We start from the raw sequence: 19,062 nt of genomic DNA on the forward strand, positions 1-19,062 counted from the left end.
GTGTAAAAATTCTGTTGAGTTCACACCATCCAACTATCCAGCTTGATTTGACTCAAGGTTTGCTGATTATTATGGCATGCTGCATGGCAAATGAACAGCTCCACAGACTGAAACTCCAGATGAAATATAGAGGTAAACACAATCTGTAGTATTTTACATAAATTAGGCAACACTACTGGATTACTACCAGCAATAGAATATAAAAGACACTTTAAAATTAGAGAACAAGCAGGATTAAGAATGATGCTATTACAGTATGTAAGAGTTACTCTTCCTCTCATGCCTAACAATTTATTACAAGAACAGAAGCAAACCTGTGCAGGTCAGCTCTGCATGATGATCAAGTAGTTGGATTTTTTCACTCAAAAAACCAGAAGTTGATTGCTTGCCACTGTGCCTTCTGAAGAACAGCTTCCAGATTATCATCACCAACCTCTACTACAAGCTGTGTCCCCTACCAGGTACGTGTCACTACATCTCACAGCCCTGGTTTGCCTCTGGTCATTTTCACTCAGCTGAATTATGCACAGCTTAATGGACCTCCTGAACCAAACCTCTGTATTGTGACAGAAAGCCAAAACACTTTTTTAACAAGCAAACCTATGCTGTCTCATTTTCAGTCCTTGCTTTGTGTCATTCTAGCATAGCTTCAACCCTTGAGTAGTATCTGAGTAGTATCTTTTGATACTACTTTGAGTAACCTTTGAGTAGTACCTCCATGGACTGCAAACTCCCCAAAAGACAGTAATTGAATGGGAATATCCAGATATTCCCATCTGGAATCAATCTGTAGTGGGCTGACCTTGGTCAGCTTCCAGGATTTCATCATCTGCTCACTCAATCCCCTCCTCAACAGTGGAAGATAAAATGGGTCTCTGCTCCAGGGGGGTCTCTCCAGGGCTGCAGGGGATTTTTGTGTCACATATGTGTGGCAAACCCAGGAATTACTGTGTGATGAAAACTAACTGAAAGTTGGTACTCATCTGTACCCCTGGCATTCCATACAGTTGCTGGATTTCCAGCTAGCATCCCCAATGGATACTACAAGAAAGATGCCTTTGGTTCTACATTCATAAGGACAATACAAGTCACTTGGATAGACAGAAGCCACTTTGTCACACAAATTAGATTAGATTACAGGGAAAAAAGCTACTCTATATCTGACCACTTAGTGAGCAAGCTCCAGACATCAATCCAGGCCTTAGTAGACAGCTACACAGATGCAGGGTTCACAGCCACAAACAGATGGTTTTCTCAGCATCAGGGCAAATGACAGCAGGAAGGAGGCTTTTCTTCAGAAAATATCTTCAAAAGCAACATGACCAGCACAGCCAGGGGAATTTCACAGAGCTGGCAAATATGAAATCATTCCAGCTGTTTGGAGAAATTACTGTCGAAGTCATGTGGAACCTGTTTCTTTACTGTTTGCTAAGACTCTAAGTGATGAAAAAACCCTAGCAAGACAGGAATTTCACACCAACACATAAAATGCACTCCATTTGAAAAATTATACATGCTTCTTCCCTATATCACATTAATCTCTGTCAAAAAATAAGGCCCAATACTGCTTTACTTCACTACTGGTCATGGTGATAGCTGAAGCTTGGAATGTAATCAAAATTAAATTCTGAAAGTTTGGTTGCTTAATTATTTTGTATTTACTCAGAGTGCTTCCATTATTATCCACCTTAAGCATTCAAGATTCTGCTATGCTAGAAGAGACAGCAGCAATTTGGTAACCACTGTGTTATAGCCAGTTAACAACAAAATTCACATTGGTCTTAATACATAAACTTTAAAATGAGCCAGAAAGTTTAATAAGTTGGATTTACTCCTTCATTGCCAGTCTCAAACTACTGCCTGTGAGAAAGGTGAAGTTCATTTCAATAGTCTACATCATCTTTTGTGTAATACTAAATATTCACTAAAAGTCTGGTGACTGATAAGCAGCAATAGATTGTTTTGAAAACAAAAGCACAGATTTATTTTATCAGGGTTCAGAACATTAAGGATCCATCTCAGGAATGACCCTACTGAAGATCTAATCTAATCAGTAACCTAGATCTAATGCAAAACAACTTTGCAACACACACAGACAGAGGTTACTGTGGGGTGAGCAATAAAAAAATAAAATAAACCCGTGTACTCCTGACTGCTGTCTTGAAATGCACAATAGAAAGAGAGGAAAAAAAGGCAAATATCAGGGACTAAGAAAAGCTATTTAAACTAAAGAACAATATTGACATGAGAACAAAAGGGCTGGAAATGAGTCACAAATAAATTTAATATTGAATTTCCTATTCACAGCAAGGTTCTCAGACAGAGCTCAATAAGTTTACAAAAGGCTGTCCAAACAAAATTATATTGAGACACCTTCTGCAATCTACTTCTGAATTAAATAACATAAAGAAGTATATTTCATGTTACGAGTTTAATTTAACACAAATGTGGACAATAGAAATCACTACCTGTTAAGCACCCATAAACAGAAATACTTTCCCTCACATACAGCCTAAGCATTTAACAAAAGTAGTTCATAAATAGCAAATAGTGAGCACATTGTTAATTAATAACTTCATTAGCAACAGATGTTCAGAAACTCACTGATTGCCCTAGCAAGTTTATATAAAAATGTAGTCACTAGGAAACCAGAAGAGGTAATTTTGTCTCTTTCCCAGGCAAAGTTAGGGATGTTCACTCCATCTAACAGCTGTTTATCCATTTCCATCCGAATCTCAAAACTTAAGTTACATTTCTCACAAATTTTTTGTTTTCTTTGCTTCAGTACCACTATTTGACAGTTTCATTAGTAAGACAAACTGGCATGTTTTCTTTCTGGAAGTAAAATATTTATGGAGAAAACTGTGACAGTAAAGCAAGAAGTGTTGTAGTTACTGGGAATGAAGGAAGCCACTGGACAGGGCCACGGTGACACTTGTCAGCTCCTATTTTGGGGTCTTATGCATGGGCCTACATTTCTGGATAGAATGAAGGACCTACAAATATATCTGGTTTCAAACAAGGGCCAGGTCTGTAATGTTTAGGTGTAAAGTTATGTTTTACTCAGTCTCCTGGTCTGAGGGGTGAGCAAGGCAAAGCCCAGCAGCCAGCTCTGAGTTGCTGATCCTCTCCCATAGCTGTGCTCCAGCTGGAGTCTGGATGCAGCACCAGGTCTGGGTGCAGCACCAAACCAACTCTGAGCCTTTATGGCCCACAAAAAGAAACTTACTGGGAGCTGGGAGCACTGCTGGAACATTTCCAATCTGAAAAATTCAGGGCTAGTGGCCCCCAGTTCTGCTCTGCAGTTTCTGATCTGTGGTGTTCAACACTTTCAGTACCCAGGGTTTTCCCTTACCTCCAATAACCCAACCCTGTCATTCACTCCAATAACTGACCACTGGGTGTTTATCAAAGCACAGAAATATAATTATTCCTTAACACTTCTTTTAATTACTGAGGATTGCTGATGCTTTTTTGTTTTGTTTTCTGAACTTTTCACAGGAGGCAACCAATTATTTCTCTGAGTAATCCCAGACACTGCCAAGACATTCTACCCTTTCTCTATTCTACTAACATTTGTAATTAAGATTTTTCCTTACTTCACCTCTTGTATCTGGCCTTGATATAAAACTTCACTAATATGTCTATACACATCTGATATTATTCAGCCACAACTCTGCAAGATTCTATGTAAATGTAACAGAAAACAACCCAAATACCTTTTGACAAAAATCCTTTTGCACAACCCCATCCTGCAAAACAGATACAATTAGCTCCTCTTTTATAAGCTAAGATAAAAAAATAAAAAAAAATTTTAAAAAGCCCTTCTTCTTTTGTAACTTTTTATAAAGTATCCATAAGTGATCAGAAACATTATAAAAGCAAACCTGAATTACTGCATATTAAGGGAATAGATATTAAAATACAAAGTCTAAAAGTCTAAATTCTTTACTGAGCATACAGTGTCAATAAGCACACCCACAGCTCAGGAAAGTTTCTCTGTTAGACTGAAAAATCTAATTAATTAATGATTCAGGTAAATTAAAGAAATTAGCTTCTTTCTGGCCTAAAACTGTTCAGACTTTCTTTTCAAAAACTATTTTGGTGTTGCTCAATACACAGGTCTGGGATACAAAGAAAAACAAAAGTAAAATAAAAATCAAGTTCTAACATGGTTTTACCAAAGAAATAACAGGGAGCAGAAGCAGGCTCTGAAAAATAACAAAATGGAGAAAAATAAGATGGGGGAAAAAATCTCTTATGCTAAAAAAATAGGTATTAGCTGCCAATTTTGAAAGAGACAGGCTAAAAAGGAGAAAAGGAGTGAACATGAAAGAGAAGACTTCTGTCAAAGCTTGCATTTCCTCTTACAAATCTGTTCTGGTCTGTGCTTGTACTGCTGAAGTTCTGACAGTTGGAAGCTATTAATTTCAGTATTACAAGGCTTATTGGGGTGGATTTATGTTCTTTACAGTCTTTAATTCACTTCAGCTTCCTTGATGAAATAAAGGGCTACTTCAGAATGAACACTGAAAACTAAGCCAACTTCTCCCCTCTCCGAAGGTCTGTTTGCTGGAGAACTTCTCCTGATGAGAGATCCTGCTGGCCTCAACTGATGGGAGAAATCACATGGGAGTGGGAAGAGGATAGATGCAAATACTCAGGAAATTTTGCTTTTAGTAAAATAGACAAAAGGAACACCTTCCATTTAACTCACAAACTTTAAACTACAAAAGAGTGAGTTTGCAATTCTACCCAGAAGAGGCAATAGTCCTCTGTGAAGTGGAATGACACACTTCAGCAGTAAAAAAGAGTGAGCTAAAGTATAATGGAATTGGTGATAGAACTGTTCTCATTTACAACATTCATGGCATTCTGTTCCTAACAAATGCATTATTTTTTCAAGTGAAATGAAACAAAAGCTGACAAATGTCAGAAGCCAGCTAAGGAAAGCTCAGCATGTACATTCCAGAATAATGCCTCCCTTCTTCCTTACTGCCTGAAACCAATTACATATTGAACCTGTCCTGCAGAGACTTTACAGAATAATCTTCCACTACTATTAGCATATTTTCCATTTCTCATTTTCTACACACTTAACTGTACAATCCATTTAATTGCTGTGTAATTAAAATCCTCCCTGATCAAAGCATCTTTTTTGCCTCTCTTGTTAATACATACATCTTCTGATCTTCTTTCCTTTTTTCTTTTTATAATTGTCCACAAGATGAAACATATTTTTCTACATTTTATTCAAATGGTATCTTCTATGTCCAACAAAATAACATACATCTACTTCTCTGCAGATTTGGTGATACTTTTCCCCAACTGCTTTACAAGACACCTTTCTTGTCTTTTCAATCTTCCTACTTATCTTTGCACCTCTTTTTGAAAGTGCAACCCACTTCCATAATCATTCCAATAGCTTTTAATTTTTCATTTGGATGTTCAATTAATCTATTATTCAATTTACTTCTAACAATATCTTAAAAATTAAGTACCACGTGAAACAGTGTAATGATTTATCATCATTACAGTGCTCCTCAACCACCCATTAGGGTTTAATGGGAAGGCCAGAAGCAGTATACCTGTATAAAAGCAATCTACATATACCTGCTTGGTTTTTGTTTTTTTTTCTTTTGCTTTAAAATTATAATGGTTTCTAAATGAAATAAAAGTCCCTCACTCATTCAGCATAGCAAAATGTATTAGGCACAGATACCTGAATCAAGCTTGAATTAGTTCATTTTCCTGCCACCCTAATGTCTTGGTTTTTTTCTCCTTTTTGTATTAATTTGTATTATCTGATACTTTACACTCTGCTGTAACATTATGTTGAAAACCTTAATGGCCTTTAAAAATTTAGAGTGCACTTATTAAGAGACAGCTTCTATTCAGTATGCTCTTCTGCCAAAAGTCACCCTACTCTACTTCAGCAATTGGTTTTTTTTTTTTCCTTCCCGAGACCAAGACCTCTGATGGATTCCTGGAGATCACTTGACTGTTGATTTTGCTGAATTAATGTGTCTCAGAGATAGTGCAACTCAGAGCAAGAAAGACTGGTTTAGACAGTAGTGAACATAAAACTCACTGGTCAGATACCCTCAAATTTTGAGAACTGCACTATCTTTATTAAGTGTAGTATCTTTACAGCATAAATTTTAAAATAGGTCATAATTCCTAGATGACTTCCAAAGCTTCTTTTTCCTATCCTGGTTTTATCTGAGCTCTTGTTATAAAAAGTTTTCCATGGGAGGTTTCATCATAGACTTGGAAACACATCACATTCACTTTTCTTCATAGCTGAATCAAACTGGTGGCTCAGAGTAACACCTAACCAGATCCTTTCCAATCACTTCAGATGGCTGAACATCTGATTTCTGTACTACTAGTCTCAGAACCAGATAACCTTTCTGGTCTACATTTCTTTCATTTCTTTGATGGTACTTTTGGTTTTGAGATCAGTGAAAGATAGTAAGGAAGACAGAGAAAGGCTTTTGGTCAAGACCTGTAGTGACAGGACAAGGGGCAAGAGTTTTAAGCTGAAAGAGCATAAGTTTGGATTGGACATAAGAAAGAAATTCTTCACAGTTAGGGTGATGAGACAGTGGAATGGGATGCAAAGAGAAGCTGTGGATGTGTTGAAAGTGTTGAAGGTCAGGTTGGATGGTGCTTTGAGCAACCTAATCTAGTGTCCTAGATATTCCTGCCCATGCCAGGGGTTGGACTGGATGATCTTTGAGGGTCCCTTCTGACCTAAACCATTCTAGGATTCTGTACAGTAGCCTGATCTCTTCTGGGAGAGGTGGCAGTGCTTAACCTTGAGCCATCAGCAAATTTCATCAGTTTATTCCTCTTCATATCTGCTCTCCTTTTATCATTTGGTGGGGTTTTTTTAAGTGAATTCATATTTAGTGAATATATGTTTATTTCATATTTAGTGAATTCATTTTTAGTGAATTCATTTTTAGTGATTCCTATTGATGAAACTGGTCCTAGACCAATACTTGGACAGATCCATTAGTATTTATTACTCCTTTTTTCCCTCCCATCTCCTCACACTGCTGTTAGAAATGCTGGACCTGCAGCTTCAGCTACCAGCTCTGTCAGTCATCTGAAATGAAGTAACCACTGGCACTCAACCCAACCTGTCACAAGGAATCTGACTTTAAATAAAAGGTTTTGTTAATTTGTTTTCCCTTTAGGGTGCTCTCTGAGCATCCTCTCTTTGAAATAGTAGTTGTGTCTGAAACTCATCTATTCAGGTTTTTGCTTTTAGTTTAGAGTACTCAAGGTTTGGGTAGGAATTAGAAACAACAGCTGATTCAAACATATCACACAATAGCATGTTTTGACATGTGAGAACTTTATTCATGTGCCAGATGCCCCACTTTTATCAAGTTAGTCCATTTTTCCAATAAACTACCCCAAGTCCTTTAACACTTCCCAGCATCTAAGGCATGCTGCTTGTTTGACATTGCCAAAATATCCTCCAAAACAGCCTGCACACAAGCTGTTAAGATATGTACGTGTTCCCACCTCTCCTGCATCTTAAAAATAAAAATGAAAAACCTGAAGATTTTCCTAAATAGATGAGAAAGGTTGGTGTCAGAATGCTGGGCCAGAACAGTTGGTTACCTAGTAAAATCCATTTGCCACCAGATTGTTTCTCACTTTCTGTCTTCCTATGAATCAGACTGTGATTTTCTACCTTACAGAGAGTTTACTCTTGAGATTTTTCTGGTTAACACCCTTGGTTTCATCTTTCTAGTGATGCTAATGGCCAATTGTCATTCTAAAAGAAGTCATTATGACTGAACAGAATAACACATAATTTTTTGAAGGGCAGAGCTTCATGTACCCAGCTGATCTCTGCACTTCACAGCTTTTATCTTTATATGCTACAAGCTTCTGTGGAGGGCCTACAAGGGGTTAGCTTATTGAAGATAAAGTAAAGCTACCTTCTTTCCATTCTTCACTAAAATTAGTCTTGGAACAGACACCCAAGACAGCCTTGGAATTTCAAATATGGGAGAAGACTGTCCTGGCCACAGCAAAACTCTTAACAGTGATCATGTCTGCAGAGATCTGGCTCTTTTTAGTTAGGTCCTTGAGGACAACAAGCTGTCAGTGTGTCAAGACAACATCCAAAACACAGGCTTGGAGATGTTTCATTTCCTCATATATTCACTGACAGATAATTTAAAATATTTTCCTCTGTATTCAGGATGCAGTGATTTGACTCTGCTGCAAACCCTAAGAATTAATCACATAAATGGTGGAAAGAAAGATTTCATTATGGTCTAAGGTCAGACTGGGAAATGCAAAATAAAACGGGTGAGTAGTTTCAGTAATTAATTTTAAGATCCATGAAATATATAACCTGTGAAAATTGATTCTGATTTGGTGCTCTCTAAAACGCACAATAAATTATGAAGGTAATTTATTTTAAAAGTAATGCTTCCATAAGATTTTGTGTGAAATCTAACCAGACAGAGCTTCCAACCAAGCTGTCAAGAACCACATGCTCATAAAACACTTCAAAATACTTTTATATCTTCCTCTTGTATTGATACCAACTACCTGTGAGATACAATTTAAAAGCACCCTTCAGTTCTGATTTTTTTCCAAGTATAATATGCCTAACATGATACAAGTACACACAGCTTATTGTGAACCTACCAAAAATATGTAGCACTCTCTACCTTTAAGTAAACAATTAAGACTGGTTATTAACCACCACTTCTCTTAATTATGATGTGGAGAGCATTCAGCAACACTATTCTTAGTTTTCCCTTCAACCATATACTAGTAAATGAAATATCCTGCATCCTGAGAAAGTAACCACAGTTAATTTAAGTGTTATAAACCATCTTGAAATTGATGTATATTAAACAGGAAAAAGGGAAGGATGAAGGGCTCTTTTGCCAGACGACTTTCAACAAGACAAGAGGGCACGGTCTTAAGTTGTGCCAGGGGAAGTTTAGGTTAGATATTAGAAAGAATTTCTTTCTGGAGAGGGTGATCAGACATTGGACTGGGCTGCCCAGGGAAGTAGTGGATTCTCCGTCCCTGGAGATATTTAAAAACAGACTGGATGTGGCACTCAGTGCCATGGTCTAGCAACCTCAACGGTGGCTCAAGGGTTGGACTTGATGATGTCTGAGGTCCCTTCCAACCCAGCCAATTCTATGATTCTATGAATGAAATCAAAGAATGGATGGAAAAAAAAGCTACTTCTGGACATTGCCTATGCTGAAGCTTCACCAGTGTGTGCTGCTGAGAATCTTTCTGGGAACGATGTCTTTAGAGTTCACCTTTACCCACTGGCTTTCAGTTATTTTCTATAAAAAGAAAAGCTAAGCATTTGCCTGATACAGTAAAACATTGAGCACATTTAGATTTGTCTATAGTTCTAAATTCCTAATTCAGATCAGGATATCTTATCTTGTGGTTGTGGGCAGTGAAGGAAGTTAAATTTATATTGCTGTATGTAGGAGAATTTTCAATAGGTTTCTGTTGTGAAATTTGTGCACAGCATGCAATGCTCCTGCTTAAAACATAATTCTCATCTGAATGTAGGAAAAGCCTGAGTCCAGCCTTTCCCAGGTTCACTCAACAGCCTGTTTCAATCTCAGCCAATTTCAAGTTCAGTAACAAGTAACATTTTCTGTCTAGCACTTGTACCTATGTTAATCCTGCTATGAAATGCAGAACAACACCATCAAACTGGTAAGTGCTCCATCTCATAATTTTACTTGCTTGCAACATAAATCAAATAAAGATTGAAAAAATATCACAGAGCCAGCAACTACAAAATGCCTCCATATGATCATTTTCAAATCTAACCACAGAACCTGCTTGACATATGCTTTTGAAGTCTTGCTTCTCCTCATTAAACTTTGCAGGCTCTGTTTCCTTGATTTGATGATATTAATATATTCACCTTAAAACCACATCTATTCCTACGTTTGGTTTGTTGCCCAGCAGTAAAAAGAAAATACATCATAAATTTTAAAGAATGCTGAACCCGCTGGTGCTGAGCAAGATTATGTTTTTCAATTACGTGTGATTTACTAACCTCCCTAATAGACAACTTCATTTTACAGGGATGTCTTAAATCTTAAAATCAATTTTAACAACGTATTAAGAACTCTCAGTCCAGCCTTGGACATACTTTCTTTTTTATTATTCCTTGTATTTTAAATACTCTTACCTTGCCCAGTCATTTAATAATAGGAAATCACAACCAACACTGTTCACCAAGAGCCACATTTTTCCTCTGACAACCTTCAGAGCTGACTTCTAACACTCAGACCAAAACTTCAATGCCACTAACTTTTAATTCTATTCTTTGCCTTGCATTTAATTTAGAAAAGATGGGACTGTCAAATTTACAAGAAAAATTAATTCAATATGCTTTTATAATTTTAGAAATTTCATATTAAATCGAAAATGAATTAAATATGACAAATTTAAAAGGAATTTTGAAGTCCAGCTTTTATAAATTTGAACAAGAGCCAATCATTTTTTAATCAAAACCATGTTAAATATTCATTCACGTGTCAATTCACGTGTCAATGTAGGCACTTATAATTTAAGTAAACCTTTCAGTGCAACCATCAATATAGCAAAAGTCTTGGAATAATCATAGAATCAATTTTAGCATGTAATACTAAGGCAAAATTTTCAGCCAGTATATGCAAAAATTATATGACAATGAAAGCTGGTATTATAACATCCTCGGGAAACCCAAAGTTATTCTAACACATAGAAAAGCAAAACTAAAAGCAAAGCAAGGCTGTGTCTACAATGCTGTTAATAAGGGGAAAAAATAATCTGACATAGATTACATTATTTTTAAAGTAATTTTTTATCAATTACATCAAAACACTTAATGAGGCAGGATGAGAAAAGCAGATCTGTACACTATTGCCCTGTTAATGATATAAAGTAAAATTATAGTTCTCTTATAGGAGAAAGGCAAATGGTCAAAGAGGTTTTAGGGCACTTTGAATAAATTTTATCTCATTATTGATACTCAGTACAGACCACTACCTCTAGAAGAGCTGAATCTTACAAGACAGGTAAGGTCAGTCACTCCAAAATTCCAAGAAAAAAACCCAGAAAAAGCAGAATTTAATTCCATCTTAGATGACTTGAAATACAGAACTTTACCATGCCTACAAGTGCTGAAAAGGAAATACATTCTGGCACTAAAAAAAAGACAATTTTGACCTGGAAAGACAAAATGTCACATTGTCTGAATAAGTGTGAGAACATACACACACACACACACACATACACACACTCACACACATACACACACTCACACACACACACACACACACTCTCACACACTCTCACACACTCTCACACACACTATCACACACACTCTCACACACACTCTCACACACATACACTTGACTTTCCACGTGTGTCAACAATTCCTTATCACTCACACCTACCATACTTTTAAATCCTTCTCCATTCCACACATTTATAAATTATCTTCTCTTGCCAGGATACACTTTCTAGAGGGATCACCTGGGAGACATATCATGACATCAAGTAGCAAAGATTTAAATGCTGAATATTTGATGTCATGGTTAATTAAAAGAAACTAAAATATCTCTGTTGGTTTTTTTTTGTTTGTTTGTTTAGTTGGTTGAGGGTTTGGTTTTTTGGGTTTTTTTGCTGTTGTTTTCAAGTAAAATCAAGCATTTATAAAAATATTATTTTCAATAGCCTCAGCAGTGAGCTTCTAATGCACATATTTTACAAATTACACAAAATAGGTAATATTCACAATAGTAAGTTCAGATTGAGACATAGACTTGTGCTAAACCACTATTTTCTGCCACCAGAACTTCTGAAAAGGACATATCTTATGTATATTATGGCTAAGCAAGTATTGGATCCCATAGGATCTCTCTTTCCCTTCTTTATTTAATGCAAAAAATTAACATGTAGTCCATAATCAGCCCAGAGATTGTGCTTCAAAAGATCTTGCATTTATGAGGCAGAGAATATCATCAAATGTTTTCATGGTGCTCATACATTCTGAAAACTAAAGTAACCAGGACTCTCTAACTGAATAAAGGAACGACCTGAGAAATTATGAACTTCACAGATAATGAGATTTTATGGTCAATCAGTGCTAAATTCATGTTTTCTGTCTTGTGCATCAGAATACCTATGAATATCACCATTTAGGCAGGAATACCAGAGACAATCCTGTGACTCAAAAAGCCTCTTTTAGTAAGAAAATAGTGGAATTTAGTATGAAAATAAAAGAAAAACAAGAAAACACACAAAAAAAGAAAAAAACCTACAGTTTTCATCCTTCAAATCATCCTCCTATTTGTCCAAGCAAAAATGCCAAGTGAAAACTTCCAAGCAGAGAGCCCAGGGAACAAAGGTGACAAAGATCAATGGCACTGCCCAGGACAAAGATGCCTCTCAGGTGGCTGGGGGGGAGCTCACAACCCACACCTGACCCAGAGCCACTGATTTTACAAGAATCCTCTGAAGAAGAGTGGCCAGATAAGCATAATTTCAGAGACAGATGATTATGGTTGAAGCTCAACATGTTTCCAACAACAAAAACTTTAAACCATTACCAGTTTTTGCCTTCTTATTTATAAAGTGCTTACAATTTTTAATATACAAGCTAAGGCTGGTTTATACGCTTGGAAAAAAACAAACCAAACCAAACAAACAAAAAAACAGAAAAAACCCACAGAAAAAACCAAAACCAAAACCAAAACCAAAAAAACCACAAAAAATACCCAAACACAAAAAAACCCAAACCAAAACAAGTATTTAATACAGAACACAAATGCTATAGTCCCTGTAGGTTGGAGTTGTTTCAGTTTAAACAGTTAATGCAGAAAATGGTCATGGATCATCCTGATCCTTAAAATTAGTTCTCTCTAGGTCCTCAATTTAATTAAAATAAGTTGCATGGAGTTTAATTTGATTTAAAAGCAAAAGCTCTGAGAAGGATTTTCTGATGAACTGCAGACTTTTTCTGATACTTGCAACTGAAAGAGAAGTGTTGGGGATAAACCTGATGTGTTCCAAAGCCTCTGAACAAGCTTTGTTAGGAATCTGAGACAGAAGTCATATTGTCACAACCGTTCAAAATTAAATTAAATTTCATTGCTGGAATTTCATTCTAAATGCAAAATTAAGAGAAACTGCTCCTCCTCACTACACAGAGTAAATTTTTCCTGTATCTATAAAGTTAGTAACACAAATGTCTAGACCGTGGTAAGAGATAGACCACAAAGTAAATTACAATTCTGTATGAAATATTGTTGAGAAATTACTTTTAAAACACACACTGTCAGGCAAAGGAAAAATTTGAGTAGCAGCCACTTCTCTTACAACACAATTAGGACCTCAAATGACAGGGGAAAATGCATACCCAGGTTTTATATTTACTCTCACTGAACAGTGACACTTAAAACAAAACACATTTCAATTTTACCTTTATCTGAAGCTAGGAAAAATATCCAACGAGAAAGAAAAACCTAGCATATTCTTTTGTAACACAGATTTTCAGTAAATGAAAATATTATCATCCTCATGATGATAAAAAGTAGAAGCCAGTTTATCATCTGAAAAAGATCAATAAATTTTGACATTACTCACCCCACTGGAGAGGAGCCAACTGTAGATGCTCCAGGACCAGCTGATTAAGAACTCCTTCCACACTTGCTTCCCCTTCACGCTTCAAGGAAGGGTAAATTTGAATTAAGGAATATTTTGTTTCAGAGAGAAAAAGAGCATTTAACACATACAACTTTCCTTATTGCAAATCAAAACTGAAAGCTAGAGACTCATTAAAGCTAATGTCACATACTTGGTCTTATTAATGCATTAGGTGGCTAACAATAATAATGACAGCAATAGATATGTAAATTATAGCTATGTAAAAAATAGATATGTAAATAAAAAATTAATTCCACTGAAAAGTTTTAAATACAAAGTTGCAAAAGTAGAATGTACCTGAACCACAGTAAAACACAAGGGGACAAAAAGTCTGGAAGTTGTAATAAAGCAGAAATCTGTGGTGCAGGATAAGAATTCAAAATGACAATTTAAGAGCAACCTGAAAACAAAGAGGATAACATTTAATAAGGCAATGAAAAATAGATTAAAAGTGGGCTAGGGTAGATTTAAATGCTGGCTTGTTGCCTGTTCTGGGAGGTGCAGGGACATTAAACAATGCAGTGACAGTGTCACCAAGGGCACACATCACACAAGAATCATACAGACACATAGCCTGCAAGTTTCTAATCCATCCTGTATGAGCTCAGAAGCAAGCTCAGAGTGAAATGAGAAAAATTAGAACATTTTTCTTACTCTACGGACAGTGAAGTTCTGAAACAAACTGCTGGGAAAAGCAGAATCTTTGTTTTTAAAGGGCTTCAAAACAGGCTCCACAAGCGCTAAGATAAAAGCATAGGCAATATCCAATGCAACACAAAGACAGCATTATCCACTGAAACAAATTAATAATAATTTCATGTGATGTATCAATCAAGATATCATGTATTTGTAAGAAGAAGAGCACTGGCTTTCTGGTTTTCTACCTCCCTGAGTCCAGAAAGGCACTGAAAATAAAGGGCTTGGAAGCACATGCAGACTTCAGCACTATCTCCTATTTGGCCAAAGCTACATTTGTTGGCTTTTCATACACTTTTGTACCCCAAGAAACCCCTACAAGAGGGTGAGGAGAAGCACTGGAACCACTTTGGCAAAACTTCTACTGTCTTTCCAGCTTGGCTGATGCTTTACCAGGATGGGAGCATCACACAGAAACCAAGCTCAAGAGGGAAGCAGGATTCTCTCCAAGACTTGAAAACTCTCCTTATCCAACTTCTTTTTTGACATCATGAATTATTGCTTTATTTGGAGATGGAAATGCTGTCCCACCACGATGAAGGGCTGAACTCCAAGCAAGTTTGATCAAGGTTTCAAGAGATGACTCTAAAAGGATTCTTCATCAAAGATATATTTAAAAGAACAGAAGAACATCTGTGGTTTTGCAACAGCTCCTAAACGTGATCAGTTCTTTTTCTGCAAAATTCTGGAAAAGGGGCACATCACCTGGCTGATAAAGTATATTCTCATTTGTGTCAATTAAGAGAAAATTAACAAATACTACAAAAAACTACTTTCTACTAGAGGACATTATTTAAAGGCTCTCCAGGAGCTTTGAAAGAAAAGTCTTGAAACCTTAGATCAAAATGAGATCTAACTATTAGTGATTGAGACTCAAGAGCTGAAGGAGATGATAGAAGAGGAAAATCAGTATTTTGTATAGCATTCTCGTTTTTGTAATAATCCCCATTATACCCTAAAAAATATCTTAAACAAATTTTTTTTTCCCCTAAAAGGACTGGAAAATGAATAATTCACAAACCCCAGAGAATCTGAAAGCTGTAAACACCATTAACAAAACCCATCTATTTGAAAAATTGAAGGCAGGAGAATACCACCTCAGAAAAACATTTCTGCTGAAAAGACCCGGGACAGCAGCACAACAGAATAATTTCCATAAACCAAACTATAGGACAGAGAATACATAATTTGAATTACTTTATAGATACAGCAGACAAATAATTCTGTTATCACATTTCTAATGAAAGGAATATAAGTGAGAGAAAACGTTAATAAAAAGGAAGTGCTTAAAAGAAGTTTTAAAACAGAGTGGTTGCCATTAACTGTAACATTAAACTAAGTTAACTGTAATTTACTCACATATGGCTCACAGAAGTGCCTGGAATATTACAAAATTTTACAGCCTAAATCTCCACAGAAAGCTTAATGTCTCGGATACCATTATAGAATAACTATAAAATAGGTGATTCTCCATACTTTATCATTAGTAAATGCTATCAAAGCAGATAAAGAAGCAAAAGACATGGTGCAATTTCACATTAAGCACAGACAGAGATTATTTCTGAAACCAAGTGCTTCTTAGACTGCATGAAAGGAGTATGCACAGCTAGACATCAACTCATAAAAAAGAGACATACCTACACTTCTTAAATCCTGTGTCCAGTTCTAGCTCCCCAGCTCAAGACAATGAAAGACAGGATAAAATTCCCTTTATCTTGGAGGGTTCCCAAGATGATCAGAGCTGGAGCACAACACATTTGTGATGTTTCACAGATTTGTAGAATGGCCAAGTTTGGGAAGGGACCTTAAAGATCATTCAATAAAGTCTAGTTTATTCTTGAGAAAGAAGCTGTCTATTACTGTCTATTATAGTGGAAAAGTACAGAGAAGATGGAGCCAGACTTTTCATGCAGAAGTACAGTAACACCAAGAGGGGTAATGGACACAATTTGCAGCACAGGGTGCTATACCAGCCCTGAACAGGTTCTTTCCAACCTAAATTGTACAGACAAATGGAAGTACAGCCTAACAAAGCCCAGTCTGACTGCAGTAGCTACTCAACCAAAGCTCCAAATCATTTGCTGAAATCTCACTATGATTCCATAGGAGTCAGATTCTTGAATATCTTTGTTGACTCAGGCCTCACTTCCAAGAGTCAAATCTCTGCTATTAACATCAAACACAGCAGTTTGTGTTTGACTTCCAGGTCCCAGAGCAACTGGGACATTTGTCAGTTCAAGACACGTTCATTTGGACAAGATGCCCCACCAGCCACAATGGGGCCCTCAGAGCCAATAAGTACATCTGTGTAAAAAACAATTTAAAAAAAAATACTTTTTCACAGCTGGCACCTTTATTCTGCATTTCTTCAGCAACAGATTGTGATATAAACTGCTTCATACCAAAAACCTGAATGACAGTCAAATGAACTAGTTATTTCCCTAAGGAAAACTCTGATATTTTATATTATTTTGACTGTCTAATGTGTAGTTGGCTACCCACAGCTCTAACACAGCCTGTTATCTAAAACCTACTGCTTAAAAATACAATAGATTTTTTAAAATGGTGGTTACCCAGGTTTTTCTTCTGTCTGCTGTGCTGCATTCCACATCTTGCATCCCTCTAAAAAGATTAATTTCCAATAACATGTTTCTTGGTTCCTTTGCAAATAAGTACAGGTGGAAGCATGCACACAACATAAACAAATTAGTGAATGTTCATAAATAGAAATTATATTAATGAAAAACAGATTTAAATTATTAATGATCACAGTTCACTTACAGCAGTAGCCTTAGTCATATTTTAAGCTTTCTGCTTTATTATTATTGTGATATTTTATTATAAAAACTGATTACATTAAGTTATGGAGGTTATTAACTATCAGTTACTTTTGCAAGTAAGTGTTGATGCTAGGAAGCTGCATGAAAATGTAAAGCTCCATCCAACTAAAGCATTCCTAAGGGAACATCACATTTATTGATGTACAGAAATTCTGTAACATGCAATATTCTCATAACTGAAGATTCATAATTATGATCAAGATGAAATCATCAAAAGCTGAACAGACAAACAGAAAAGTAAATTTCAATAGCAGTTATCAGTGGTTTGCTGTCAAGCTCAGACAGCATGTCAGGTGAGATGAGTCAAGGCTTTGCCCAATACATAATCATTTCAAAATTCTGATTGGCTACTTAGAAAATTAAATACAAATATACAAATTAGATACAAAACCAGTCATAAAAGTATTTGGAAAGATGTCAGTGTTCACAAATCTAAGAAATAAGTGGAACTTAGGAAGAGCACTTAGATGAAAATCGATGAAGAAAAGTTCCAACTATCACCCTGTAAGGAACTGACAAATCTATAAATGGAAGATGGTAATAATTACTCAGACAACATGCAAAAAAATCAATCAGACAGGGGACACTTGCAAAAGAAGTTAGGAATAGTTCTCAGAGCAAGCATAAGATAAATAGAGAAGATACAGCTTTTATTCTATGAGGAACCTCACCTGGAGTACTGCTTCCAGCTTTGGATCCCACTTATCAAGAAAAATATAGCTATACTGCAGAGCAACATCAGCAATATGCCTGAAAGAAAATGCCCTTTGAAAGCTGGCTATTAGGTTTAAATATAGAGAAGAAAAAAAAAAAAAGAGGAAGGGACACAGAATACAATTTCCAAAATGTAAGAAAACACTGTAAATGGGACAAACTTCACATAAATCACAGAAACTAAGGTTAAAGTAAGAAAAAATATATAACTATTAGGAAAGTTATAAACAAAACAGGATATTTAAGGTGGTACTGGAAGTCTCATTTTTTAAAGACTGTTAGAGCCAGGTTTAGAGTATTTTCAAGAAAATTATTCCAAAAAGTTATAGTGCTGCCATTTCACTGAAATAGCAATTCTTCCAGTGTAGATCAGAAGATTTCTCTGGCTGCAAACAACCCTAGGAAGAGCAGGAAATGGGGAGGAAAAGAGTTTTCAATGGTCATTCCCTGCCCCACCACACAGTGTGGCTGCAAAATAACAGAATAACTTCTACTGAAAGGCAATTCTGGAGTCACTGTCATGCCCTATGCTCAAGGCATACAAAATATTAAAATTTTATCAGGTTACTCAAGGTCTCATGAGGAATTTTTCCATGCCTTCCAGGACATCAAATTTACAGCACCTTTGGACAATCTGTTCCAGGGTTTGAGCACCCTTGTTGTGAAAAGGATTTTTCTTAGTACCTAACTAGAATTTACCTTGCTGCAACTTGCTTAATTGAACTTGCTGCAAGTCACCTTGTGATACGTCTTGCTTGAAGAGTCAGATGAAACTTGTTGACTGCTGCAACTCCCAGGCTTTGAGAAGGTTGCCCTTAGAGGTCATAGAATCATAGAATTGGCTGGGTTGGAAGGGACCTCAGAGATCATCAAGTCCAGCCCTTGATCCACTACTGCTGCAGTTCCCAGCCCATGGCACTGAGTGCCACATCCAGTCTCTTTTTAAATATCTCCAGGGACAGAGAATCCACTGCTTCCCTGGGCAGCCCATTCCAATGTCTGGTCACCCTCTCCATAAAGAAATTCTTTCTAATATCCAACCTAAACCTCCCCTGGCACAACTTGAGACCGTGCCCTCTTGTCTTGCTGAGAG

At 36.5% G+C, this 19,062-nt stretch overlaps 1 protein-coding gene across 4 annotated transcripts in view; it reads right to left on the bottom strand.

The window, feature by feature from the left end:
- Window positions 1-19,062, bottom strand: part of TRAPPC9 (trafficking protein particle complex 9) — a 504,673-nt gene that overhangs the window by 238,553 nt on the left and 247,058 nt on the right. For all 4 annotated transcript variants that reach the window (XM_030445091.1, XM_030445093.1, XM_030445094.1 and 1 more), the window contains one exon: window positions 13,660-13,750. In XM_030445091.1, coding sequence (XP_030300951.1) covers window positions 13,660-13,750 — 91 coding nt within the window. The remainder of the gene's footprint in view (window positions 1-13,659; window positions 13,751-19,062) is intronic.

This window comes from Calypte anna, chromosome 2, assembly GCF_003957555.1.
Source record: "Calypte anna isolate BGI_N300 chromosome 2, bCalAnn1_v1.p, whole genome shotgun sequence".
Taxonomy (NCBI): domain Eukaryota; kingdom Metazoa; phylum Chordata; class Aves; order Apodiformes; family Trochilidae; genus Calypte; species Calypte anna.